At 35.1% G+C, this 12,316-nt stretch overlaps 1 protein-coding gene across 3 annotated transcripts in view; it reads left to right on the top strand.

Annotated features, from left to right (window-relative positions):
* Smarcad1 (SWI/SNF-related, matrix-associated actin-dependent regulator of chromatin, subfamily a, containing DEAD/H box 1) overlaps window positions 1–12,316 on the top strand; it is an 83,419-nt gene that overhangs the window by 29,824 nt on the left and 41,279 nt on the right. For all 3 annotated transcript variants that reach the window (XM_047566198.1, XM_047566199.1, XM_047566197.1), the window contains 2 exons: window positions 796–862; window positions 4,405–4,505. In XM_047566198.1, coding sequence (XP_047422154.1) covers window positions 796–862; window positions 4,405–4,505 — 168 coding nt within the window. The remainder of the gene's footprint in view (window positions 1–795; window positions 863–4,404; window positions 4,506–12,316) is intronic.

The following is a 12,316-nucleotide window of genomic DNA, read 5'->3' as shown; positions in this document are numbered from 1 at the left end:
TTTTTCTGAAATTTAGTATTTTACTGAATGGTATAAAAACATTACTTCGAAACTGTTAATATGTAATACATACACATGTTCTTGAAAAACTTAAAGCAATTCAGAAATAGAGGAAAAATCGAGCCCTTTATTGCATTTATCTAAGAAGTATCCCATTTAAGTTGAACGCATGCTTGTAATCCCAGTGACTCCAGATACTAGCCTCAGCAACTTAGTGAGACACTGTCTCAAAATAAAAAAGGGCTGGGGATGTGGTTCAGTGGTTAAGTATCCCTGGTTTCAATACCTGGTACCAAATAAATAAACAAATATAAGTATCCAGTTTTAAAAGGAGCCAAATTGTGCTTTTTTACCTCCAGAAGTAAAAAAAAGGAAATGTAAATAAGTGTCTAGCAGTCTGCCCCGCTCTTTTCTTTCTCCCCTCTTGTCTCCCCACATCCTACACGCACGCATACACACACACACACCCCATGCCTAACTGCACAATAGGAAGTTTTCAAGGCTTCAGTGCAAAATATCAGTTAAAACAACAAAAACCTAGAATACACGGTGTATATATGATTGTCTTGATTTTCCTTACAGTGATAATGAATAAGTCAGAAATTTTAAGTTATGCTTAGTTAAGTTCAGACTTTTTAAATAAACTGGGTTTTGTGAAAATTGGTCATAGGACTTAATGAACTTAAATGGTAACACACCTACATTGTATAATGTTCATTTTAAATATGAACATTTAATGAACATTTAATTATTCTTAAAGTGTTATTTTAAAAACATTTTTCTTTTCTCTGTTAGTTGATTGAATCAACAAGCACTATGGATGGGGCAATTGCTGCTGCCTTGCTGATGTTTGGTGATGCAGGTATGCTGACTTAGTTTTAAGTTATACTGATTCATTTAATAATGTATTCTCATTAATATTGCTCTACAGTTTACCTAGCTCCTTCATGATTTCTTTCAAGAACCTGTGAAGTGTTAATAGATTCTGTTTTTTTATAGATGAAGAAACTAAAGGTTAAGAAGGTTAAGTAACTTAACTGAGGTCATGCAGCTATTTGGAAACCAAATTTCTAGGTTGATGTTTTCTTTTTTCCTTTCCTCCCAAAATAGAGGGGGCATTTTCTCACTGGTGATTTTGCTTGTTTTCTACAGATCAGATCCCATAAGAATGAAGTTGTGGAAGGTGTATTTTCTTTCTTAAATATCCTTTCTAATTACATTGTGGTTTTATTTACAGGTCTACAAATCTGAGTCAGTAGAAATAATGTCTTATGGAAAGTCCTTAGCTGGTAATCAGCATTCCTTCATTGAGTAAATATTTATGTTGTTTCAGGCTTCTGATACAAGAATAAATGCATTTGAAGGAGCTTGCAATATTTTTAAAAAATCTCGAATTTTTTAGCAAGTGTTGTCTCAATTTTTCTTTAAATGTACATGTCAAAAAAAAAAAATCACCTGTAATGCTACTACTCAAAAGCATTTAAAGTAATGAAAGTAAACCTGTACTCCTTTAATAACTCTTAAATCTGCTTAATACCATTCTCAACTTTTTCCTGTGTTTATTATATATACCAGTCACACATATATATTACAGTATAAAATGTAGAAAATAGTGTTTTAAATTTTTATAAAATCATTTATCATGGATAGCTTGGTCAGTACAATCAGGTTTATTTAAATTCTTTAAAATGACTTCATGTGACTACTTATAGGATTAGTTTATTAACTTTCCCTAACAGCAATTGTTTCCATTAATATAAATAAAACATTATAGTACTATAGTATTATAGTACTAAATATCATACATACATCTTTATGTTATTTCTGTAGGCTAAATTTCAAATTAGGTTACTCAAAGGGTGTGCACATTTTTAATTCTTTATATGTACTCCCATATTACTTTTGCTAAAGATTGGCTAGTTAATGCTTGTGTGATGAATGTTCATTTCCTTAAGTTAATTTTTCTACTTTTAATTTTTTTTTTTTTTTTTTTTTTTTTTTTTTTTTTTGGCGGTGCTGGGGTTTGAATCCAGGGCCTTGTGCTTGCAAGGCAAGCACTCTACCAATTGAGCTATATCCCCAGCCCTACTTTTAATTTTTTTTTGATACTTAAAATGTATACAGAGATAGAAAATAATATATGTTCACTTGGGCTCATCATCCTTCTTTAGTTATCTACCTCATTTTCTTCCTATTCAGTGGATCAATTGAAATGGATCATAAATATGATATAATTTCATCCATAGGAAATAATTTGAATCTTTTGTTTCTTCCACTTTGAGCAAGGGAATAGTATTTTTTGGTTACTATCTATATGGAATGTCAAGATTCATTTTTGTCTCCACTTTGTAGCTATGTGACCTTAGGCAGTGTTGCCTAACTCTTCTCTGCCTTTGTTTCCTTGGCAGTAAAATAGTATAAAAATAGTGCTTAACTCATACATTGTTGTACAGAACTGATAAAGTTAATGCAGCTTACTGTGATGCCTGATACATACTAAGTGCATAGTGAATTTTTTTTAAAAAATTTTATTAGTTGTAGATGGACACAATACCTTTCTTTATTTGTTTATTTTTATGTGGTGCTGAGGATTGAACCTAGTGCCTCACACATACTAGGCTTTACTACTGAGCCACAATCCCAGCCCTATATCCCCCATTCTTTTTATTTCATTTTGAGACAGGGTCTCACTAAGTTTCCCAGATGGCCTTGAACTTGCAAATCCTTTTGCCTCAGCCTCCTGAGTAGCTGAGATTACAGGTGTACGCTATTGCGCTGGACAAGATAATCTTTAATATACTATGTCATTAAGATAAGAAACTATTTTGGGTATTTTAGAACAGTTTTCAGCAAAAGGTCCCCCGCTTCATTTTCTGGGGATTGAACCCAGAGTCTTGCAAATACTAGGTAAGAGCTGTACAATTGAGCAACACATCCTCAGCCCAAAAAAAGGCCTTTTAACATGGGCAGTCTTGGACAGTAGACATTGGTTTTATCACAAATTTTAATCTTTTTATAAATGGTATCATCCTTTATATTAAACAATAAGGTAGGTATGATGGTGCATGTCTGTAATCCCTGCAGCTCAGGAGGCCGAGTTCAAGCCCAGCCTCAACAACTTATCAAAGCCCTAAGCAACTTAGCAAGAACCTGTCTTAAAATTAAAAAAACAAACAAAAAACCAGAAAAACAATAAGAAGGGCAAGGAATGTGGCTCAATGGCTGAGTGCCCTGGGTTTAGTCCTTGGTACCAAACAAACAAAAAACAATAAGGGTATTTTTATGCAGTACTTTTTGAAAGTTTTCATTTATGAATACTGTTAAGTATATGTATATGTAATTTAAAGTTTTTACTTTAGAAGATAAGATACAAATTTATTGATGCTTTCAAGGAGTTTCTTTTTAGGAAATGACTAAGCACCTAGATTATCCTTTTTAAAATGGATGCCAGAAATTCAATGTCATATGCAGAATGCATATTTATGTTACAAAATTAATCAGTAGAAAACATTAAAATATTCATGCTAACATGATTAATATGCTTTAAAGGTTTATAGCTTTCAGTTTTATTTTGTAATGGCTGTTATGAGATTTTTAAGCTTACAACTCAAAAGTTACCAGGTGTGTACATATTTTAAGTTTTGTGCACGATTAGGCTTCTGATATAATTAATACTGAAATGGTAAAACTTTTGTGGGCTTTTAACAGTGCTTCATTGGCAACACCAATCTGTCTAAGGAATTTACATTCTGAAATTACAAGTGTTTCAGAAATAGATATATGGTATAAAAAGCATAAATATATAACACTTCTTAAGATTATGTGGCTTATTTTTGTTTTCAGTCATGGTAGAATATGCAGACTTCTGTTACTCATTGTTATACTTGCTTGTTTTTAGGTTGAAAACATTACTCGCTTAAGCTCTGTCTAAATAAGTTCCTTCTTATTCAGTGAAATAAAAATGTTACCTACTTCGTAGGTTTATTGTGAAAAGCAAATGAAATAGTAGTTTATAAAAGGCTTTCTGCAAAATCTGCTACATAGTATACAATTAATGGCATCTGTGATGCTTTTCAGATAATTTACACTTGATAGTTAACTTTTTTTCTCTGCTGAACACTCAGTTACTGATGGAATCCCACCTTACCCCCCATTATCACTCTGTAGAATTTGGGGAGAGATAACTTTAACAAAATGATGGTTTACAAATACAATATTAAAATGATTTCTACTTCAGGTAGACCAACAAAGAGTATTCTTCATTCAGTCTCATCATATGTAGAAGAAAGAACATTAGGCTCAATTTCAAGGGAACTGACTGGAATTTATTACACATTTTAACCTTTGTTTAGAATTAAATTGATTATTTCTGTGCAAACTTTGAGCATGTTTCTGTTTTAAAAGGTGGTGGGCCTAGGAAAAGAAAATTATCATCTTCTTCAGAGCCATATGAGGAGGATGAATTTAACGATGATCAATCTTTAAAAAAGACAAGACTGGATCATGTAAGTTATATGTGAATTACAGTGTCACAAATAGGATATGTTGAGTCTTGTAGATATCAGACCTGAAAACTCACCTAAGTTAATTAGTCTTTTCTCTCCTTCAAAACTAAATCAGGGTATTTATGTTTGCATTCAGTTTGTTGCTGGATTTGCTTTTTTTTTTAAAAAAAAAAAATTATGCAGTATGAATTGCTTATCTCATCAAATCATAAAATTGATTTTTAAAAAATAATGTGGTAAATTAACTGAGAGACTAAAATGCTTCTAAGCTTTATTTCATAAAAATTACATATATGTATGGTTGTATAACACATGAAGAACAGACCTTATCACCACTATTAGCTTTTTTCAGTAGCAACTTCTTAATACTCTTCTAGATGGTTCTGTTAACATTAAACTACATGTTCTAGTCTGTATTGCTGTAACAAAAATACCATGGACTAGTTAATTTATACAGAATAGCAGTTTCTTTCTCACAGCTTTTAATACTGTGAAGTCCACCATCAAGGTGTCAGTAAGTTGTGTGTTTGATCAGACTTCTCTCTGTTTCTCAGACGGCATCTTACTGTTGCATCCTCCATAAGGGGATGAACTCTTGTGTCTTCACACCACACAAGGGATGGACAGGGCAAAAAAGAGGGACGCTCCCTCCTTAGACCCTTTTACAAGGGCATCTAATTCCTAATCACTTTGTAAATCAGGAGGTCTTTCCTCCTGATACCACCACAATGGGGATTAAGTGTCAGCTTTGTTTTTTTTTTTTTTTTGGTTGTAGGGATTAACCCAAGGGTGCTTGACCACTGAGCCACATCCCCAGCCATTTTTATATTTTATTTAGAGACAGGGTCTCGCTAAGTTGCTCAAGACCTTGTTAAATGCTGGGGCTGGCTCTGAACTAACTATCCTTCTGCCTCAGCCTCCCAAGCCCCTAAGATTACAGGCATGTGCCACCATGCCCAGAAAGTTTCAGCATTTAGTTTTGAAAGGACACTCTCAAACTATAGCACTGCACATCTACAGATAATAGTGCTTATTACTTATTACTCATTTTCCATTAACTTTTACTTTACAAACAGAACTACTAAGGGGCATCCCAGTGAATCCAGACATACTCCTCCCTGTGTGCATACTCAGTGATACAACTTCTTTGTAGTCACCAAAATAAAGTCAGTTGCCCCAATTACCATGGCAACATCTTTTTTTTGGCCTGGAATATAGTGGTATAAGAATCCCCAGACTAATTATAACTAACTAATTATGCAAGCTCTACCATAATTTATTGACATAGTTACTATGTTCCACATGGAAACATTCTTCCTCTGGAAACTAATACTGATGGAAGTAATTTTGTGATTCTGTGTTGAGGTGTAAGGGACCTGTAGATGTACTGCAAACTTCCTCCCAGCATTATTCCAGCATTCTCTTCTGAGCATAACTTAAATTTGAGAACTACAACAGTATACTCCTTCCCAGACTTCCTAGTCATTGATCTTCCAGTCTTAATCTTTCTCCTTAGTCACTGCTCATGATATATTGTTGATCTGTACATAAGGACACTTCTTTCTACACAAAATGGACAACAAAATGTATTGCCCAAAGGTATGCATGGAGCTACTTTCTTAAATGGGATTATGTTATGGTAATTGTTACTTTGGGCTGATTTTAATGATTACACAGATTCTTTGTAAACCAAGTTTAAGGTTTTCTGCTTGCTTTATCTGACATAGGAATTCCCCATAGTGCTGTAGATAATAGTTAAAGAGAGGTAGTGAAGCAGAAGTGTAAGTTACCATAAGGGTCTGAAACACCTGTACGTGCAATTTATTTATGTCTCTTGAACCATTCAAGTCCTTCACTACTGCCAAAGATTACTGCTGCCAGCATTCATTTTTAGACTTGGTGGGTCAGATACCCAGATTGTGTCTCATGATTATTTGATGTCCCAGTGTTCAGCAGTGGGATTTGTTTCTATCAGAAACTATCATCAAGCCAGTAATTGTTCCATAAAAATACGTCAGTCTTCTTTTTTTAAAATGTGAATTTGTTTCAGTGCAGTTAATATTTACAAGAACAGTTCACATGTAACCCAAACTTTGCATTTATTTATTTGCAGTTTTATCCACTAAAAAATACTTGGTATACACAGAAAACCAACCAGTTGAATCAAGCCAAATAGTAACATACTATATAAAACACACCTCAGACATCTACTGGCTGCCTCATTTTACCATGTGTATTATGCTACAAAGATTATGTTTTTGCTGTTTCACATTTGTGAACAAAAATATTCTTTTCAGCATTTCAAACCTGTATAATCATTCTGGTTCAAAAATGCCCTGCAGTGCATGCAAAATGAACGTTTTCAAGTATTGAGAAGTTTGAAACTAGAAAATGGAAAGAAGTGAGACCATCTGGTAGATCCCAAGCAATAGTCATAAAGGAATCTCATTGTGGACCATTAAAATTAATGCCACAAAAATGGAAGTGTATGGCTTGGCCGGACTCTAGTGTTCTGAAGTAAATAAGAACGCAGCATCGCCAGGCGCAGTGGTGCATGCCTATAATCCCAGTTGCTCAAGAGGCTGAGGCAGTAGAATTGTGAGTTCAAAGCCAGCCTCAGCAAAAGTGAGGCCCTAAGCAACTCAGTGAGATCCTGTCTCAAAAAAAAAAGAGGGCTGGGGATGTGGCTCAGTGGTCAAGTGCCCCTGAGTTCAATCCGTGGTACTGTACCCCACAAAAAAATAAATAAAAAGTATAAGAACCCAGCATAAAGAAATAAAACAAAAGAAAGTATCATTGAACATTGGGATTCAAGACCAAGGAGTGAAAAAAATCAGTTAACAACCTTTTTCACATAGATCTTTGTATTTATATACAGTGACTGAAAATAGCAATCACTGTAACCGCAGGAAGTGACTCCTTTTAGTGCCGTAGTGTTTGCTTTAGTGATTTCTAAACAGTGCTACAATTTCCTAAGCCTTCACCTGTCTGACATAGTCATTTGTGCTGATGAGAAAGGTGCAGAAGAGTTTTCCATCAGTGATATGGGATTAACCTGAAGAAGGCAACTCTGCACTGAGTTAAATTCTTGATTTTGATAAAACAAGTGTTATCAAAGTTATGAATGCAGATCTCAATCCAAGTCTGCCAGGTGCAGTGGCACATGCCTGTAATCCCAGCGGCTCAGGAGGTTGAGATGGGAGGATGTCAAGTTCAAAGCCAGCCTCAGCAAAAGCAAGACCCTAAGCAACTCTGTGAGACCCTGTCTCTAAATAAAATACAAAATTGGACTGGGGATGTATCTCAGTGGCCCAGTGCCCCTGAGTTCGATCCCCAGTACCAAAAAAAAACCCCAAATCTGAAAAACAGACAACATGCTGTATGATTAAAGGTGCTCCAAAAGATAAACTATGATATTCAACACCAGAACCAAAAGGAGACTTGAAACTGAAGCCATTAGTGATTTTATCTCTCACCGAATTGTGAGCCTTGTGAAAGGAATTGTTAAAGTCAGTCTTGGGGTGCATTTCAGGGATAGCAAAAATTACTGCCTGTGTTCATTAATGTTTTCATTTAGTTCTATGTTGTAGATAATTATTGCAGCAACGGTCTCTAAAGCAAAAAATCTTAACTTTAAAAAAAATTCTTACAGTGCAGAAACACTGTACAAAAAGCAGAATTCAATCCTAGTGTCAGATTCTTTCTTTTGCCTTAAAAACCCACCTTTCTGAAACAGCTCCTTGATAAAGGTGTGATTATACCTTTTATAACTTACTATATAAAATGAATGTTTGTGATGTTAATTTTCATTAAGAAAGTGAGAATTCAAACATGATGAAAATTTTGGAAGAGTTTACATTAGAAAAGCCATTGCTATCATTGTTGAAGTCTGGAGTAATAATGAGAGTGTTTGTGTACTATATGGTGGGAATTCTCATTGACTTGATTCCCAATTTTGAGGAACTTGAACCTTCAGGGAAATTTTTAAAATTCCAAAACAGCTGTCCTGATCTAGGAAAACAGATTGGATTTGAAGATGTATAAAACAAAAATGTCCAAGAGCTTCTAGGTCCCACCCTAATAATGATGTAACTACAGAAATTGTGCAGCAACTTGGTGCTGTTGGCCATGTGGATGCAGAAGATGGTGATGACGGTAATGATGAGAGCCAGAAGGCTGCACCATGACAACTTAATACATCAAGTAACCAGGTATTTTAAGTGCTATAGAAACAGTTGGACTGACTTTAAAAAAAAAAAAGACTTAAATCCTAAAAATGTAGGATAGCTTATGGCATCCAGAGGAATTTGGAAAGCCTGGCATGGTAGTTCCTGCCAATAATCACAGCTACCTGGGAGGCTGAGGTGGGAGGATCATGTGTTCAAATTCATTTGGGCAACAGCAAGACAGCGCTACCTCAGACAAACAAAAAGCAGCTTTAGTATGAGACTGACAATGCAGCAGAAATATTATTTATTATGTAATTTATTAATTTGGACCTGTATAGCAGGGATATAACACAAAGATAATAAACTGTACTCTTCCATAGCTGGTATTAGAATTTTCCATTTTTAGATGGACAGAAACCCTCCTTCAGCCATTTCACAATAACTCATAAGATGTTACACATCTAACACCAACATCCACAGGCAAACTTCGGTTTGTGTTTATTGTAATATTGGTGCATTAAGCATTTAGTGTGCGTAAAATTATGCTACTCTTTTTTATTGGATTCCTCTTTTCGTGTATCATAGAAAAAGTTTTTGAATGTTGTGTCTCTGAGATAGTTTTTATCATAGACACTATAGTTTTTAAATTTTTTTTCACAGTTTTCCATAGTGTAGTAAGTTTTGGAAATGCATATATCATATTACTGTAGAAGTGACTCTCATCAACACAAGAGGCCATAATCTTGTTCAAAAAAGTGTCTGCTATGATTTCCCTGGTGGGACTTGCCAGAGACTTTGTAGAGCATCCTTACTTGCCACAGCTGTGAGAATCAATGCATCTGTTGGTCATGAGGCATTAAGTGCAGAGTATCTGTTATTATGCCCTGGACTTGTTACAGAGCTTGTCAGTCTAGGCTCCATTCATAACTAATGATCTTAAGAGCTATTTCATGAACAGATCTTTGCAGTACACACCCTAATATCTTGCTTGCAATGTCCAGAGAGGTTTACCAATTCTTGCTTCTCTTTCTTCAAGGCAGATTAAGTACAGCCATTTTTCTCTTTCTTTGTTTTTTAGTAGAGGGGAATTGGCAATATTCTCCAGACTAGAATCTCATAAAATTTGTGAACATGGTAATACCCAGAATTTGAGATTATTTCCCACTCCTTGGCATGCATATATCTTACTGATGAGATGCCCTCTAAAATACACATTACCAGTTTATTAAGTCCTTTCAATATGGTATCTTCAATGTAGTGGATTGAAGTGATGTTCTGTGGACTGTATGAAACTATCAGAGTCCCTGGAGTACTGTTAGAGCAGGAGATTTACCATAACTGAAGAGAGTGAAGTTGTATCACTGAATCTGCCCACATGAAAACTAGATTACTTTGGTTTTTCCTTTGTAATTGTGATAGGGGAGAAAAAGCATCTGCCCCATTGAAAACTGCATACCTATTGACTTGTCTCAGTAGAATTGCCAGATATAGTAGAGCAGCTGCAACTGCTGTTAGCACCTGATTATTTGTGCTGGGGATTGAATTTAGGGCCTTGTACATTCGAGGCAAGCACTCTACCAACTGAGCTATATTCCCAGCCCAACTCCTGATTACTTATGATACTTTAAAATAATTTTTCAAAACTCATTCACGTTTTGTATGCTTTTAGGAAGCATATTGTGTTGGAATGGGTTGGTAGTGTCAGTCTCTTCTGTCTCCTCAGGAATGTGGTCTTGCTGCTTGTTATTTTGGTTAAGAGGGGCAATTCTAGGATCTTGGTTTTGGTATTTCCTACAATAGTGACCCGTACTCCATGAGTCAGGGAGCTAATGAGTGCTTTCTGACACTGCCAAATATGACTGTTCTGGAGCTAGAAAAATAATCACAAGATTGAATTGTAGTAATTCCTGTGTCCACTGAGACAGATTTGGGTCCAAACTCCATATATAATCTAACTTCTTTAAAACTCTAAAGTAACTACCAGATCTCTTTGTATTTTCAGTCACCAGAGATTAGCAGAGCTGGCAAAAGGGTAGGATCTAAAAGCAAACAGTAAATGATAAGGCACACCATTCACTTAATGCTGAATGTTTTACTTGTGATATATTGTTTCCCAAGCTGTTTTCCGATTATATCTTTTTTGGTGCTGCAGATCAAACACAGCCTTTCTTATGTACTCTACATGTACAGCTACATCCTTAGCCCATATCTTGGTTTTTGTTGTTTTGTTTTTCTTAGTTATACATGACAGTAGAATCTATTTTGATAAAAATTATACAAGCATGGGATATATCTTTTTTAATTAGGACCCCATTCTTATGGGTGAACATGAATGATGGGGTATTTTCATATATGTACATAGGAAAAGTATTAGATTTATTGTATTGTCTTTCCTATTCCTATCCCACTTCCCTTCCATTCATTCCCCTTTGTCTAATCTACTAAACTTCTCTTCTTCCCCTCCCCACTTTAATCGTGGTTTAGTTTCCACATATCAGCAAAAACATTCAACCTTTGGTTTTTGCTATTTTTTTATTTCACTTGGCATGATATTCTCCAGCTCCATCCATTTACTGGCAAATCCATAATGTCATTCTTTATGACTGAGTAATATTCCATTGTATGTATGTATATGTATATACCACACTTTCTTCATCTATTCGTCTGTTCATGGGAATCTAGGTTGGTTCCATAGCTTAGCTGTTTGTGAATTGTGCTGCTATAAACATTGATGTGGCTGTGTATATCTTGTTTTTAATTGAGTTAAATTTAATATAGCTTAAAATTACCATTTAAATATTTATTGGGGCTGGGGAGATAGCTCAGTCGGTAGAGTGCTTGCCTTGTAAGCACAAGGCCCTGGGTTCTATCCCCAGCACCCAAAAAAAAAAAAAAGATTAAATATTTATTTGTTTGTTTGCTTATTTTGGTTCCAAGGATTGAACTGCGGGGTGCTTAACCACTAAGCAACATCACCAGCCCTTTTTGTTTTTATTTTGTTTTGAGACAGGGTCTCGTTAAGTTGTTTAGGGCCTCCCTAAGTTGCTGAGGCTGGCCTCGAATTTGTGAGCCTCTTGCCTTAGCTAAAATTACCATTTTAGAATGAATAGTTCAGTGGAATTTAGTTCATTCACATTGTTGTGCACCACCATTCTTATCTAGTTCCAAATGTTTTAAAATTTTTTTCTTAGTTATAGATGGACACCTTTGTTTTATTTATTTATTTTTATGTGATGCTGAGGAGAGAACCCAGTGCCTCACACATGCTAGGCAAGTGCGCTACCACTAAGCTACAACCCCAACTCCCCAAGTGATTTCAATACCACATAATAGTATGCTGTACCCATTAAAGAGTGTCTTCCCATTCCTTCCTTCTCTTAGCTCCTAGCAATAACCACACTGCCTTCTATCTCTATGGATTTACTTATTCTGGGTATTTCATATTTGTGGGGTAACATAAAGTGTCATGGTTTATATCTTTTTTTTTCTTTTTCCTTTTTTTTTAAATGAAGTTGAATATTTTATTACTTTGTTGCAAGCTGTTGTTTCCATGTATAAAAATAACACCAGCAAATGCAGTATATTATAAAATTAAGACAGTATTGTTCTTCTGTCATTGTACAACACACACTTTCCTCCACG

Source organism: Sciurus carolinensis, chromosome 10 (assembly GCF_902686445.1).
Source record: "Sciurus carolinensis chromosome 10, mSciCar1.2, whole genome shotgun sequence".
In the NCBI taxonomy this organism is placed as follows: domain Eukaryota; kingdom Metazoa; phylum Chordata; class Mammalia; order Rodentia; family Sciuridae; genus Sciurus; species Sciurus carolinensis.
The sequence above is the reverse complement of the archived record's forward strand: the minus strand, read 5'-3'. Positions and strand labels throughout refer to the sequence as shown.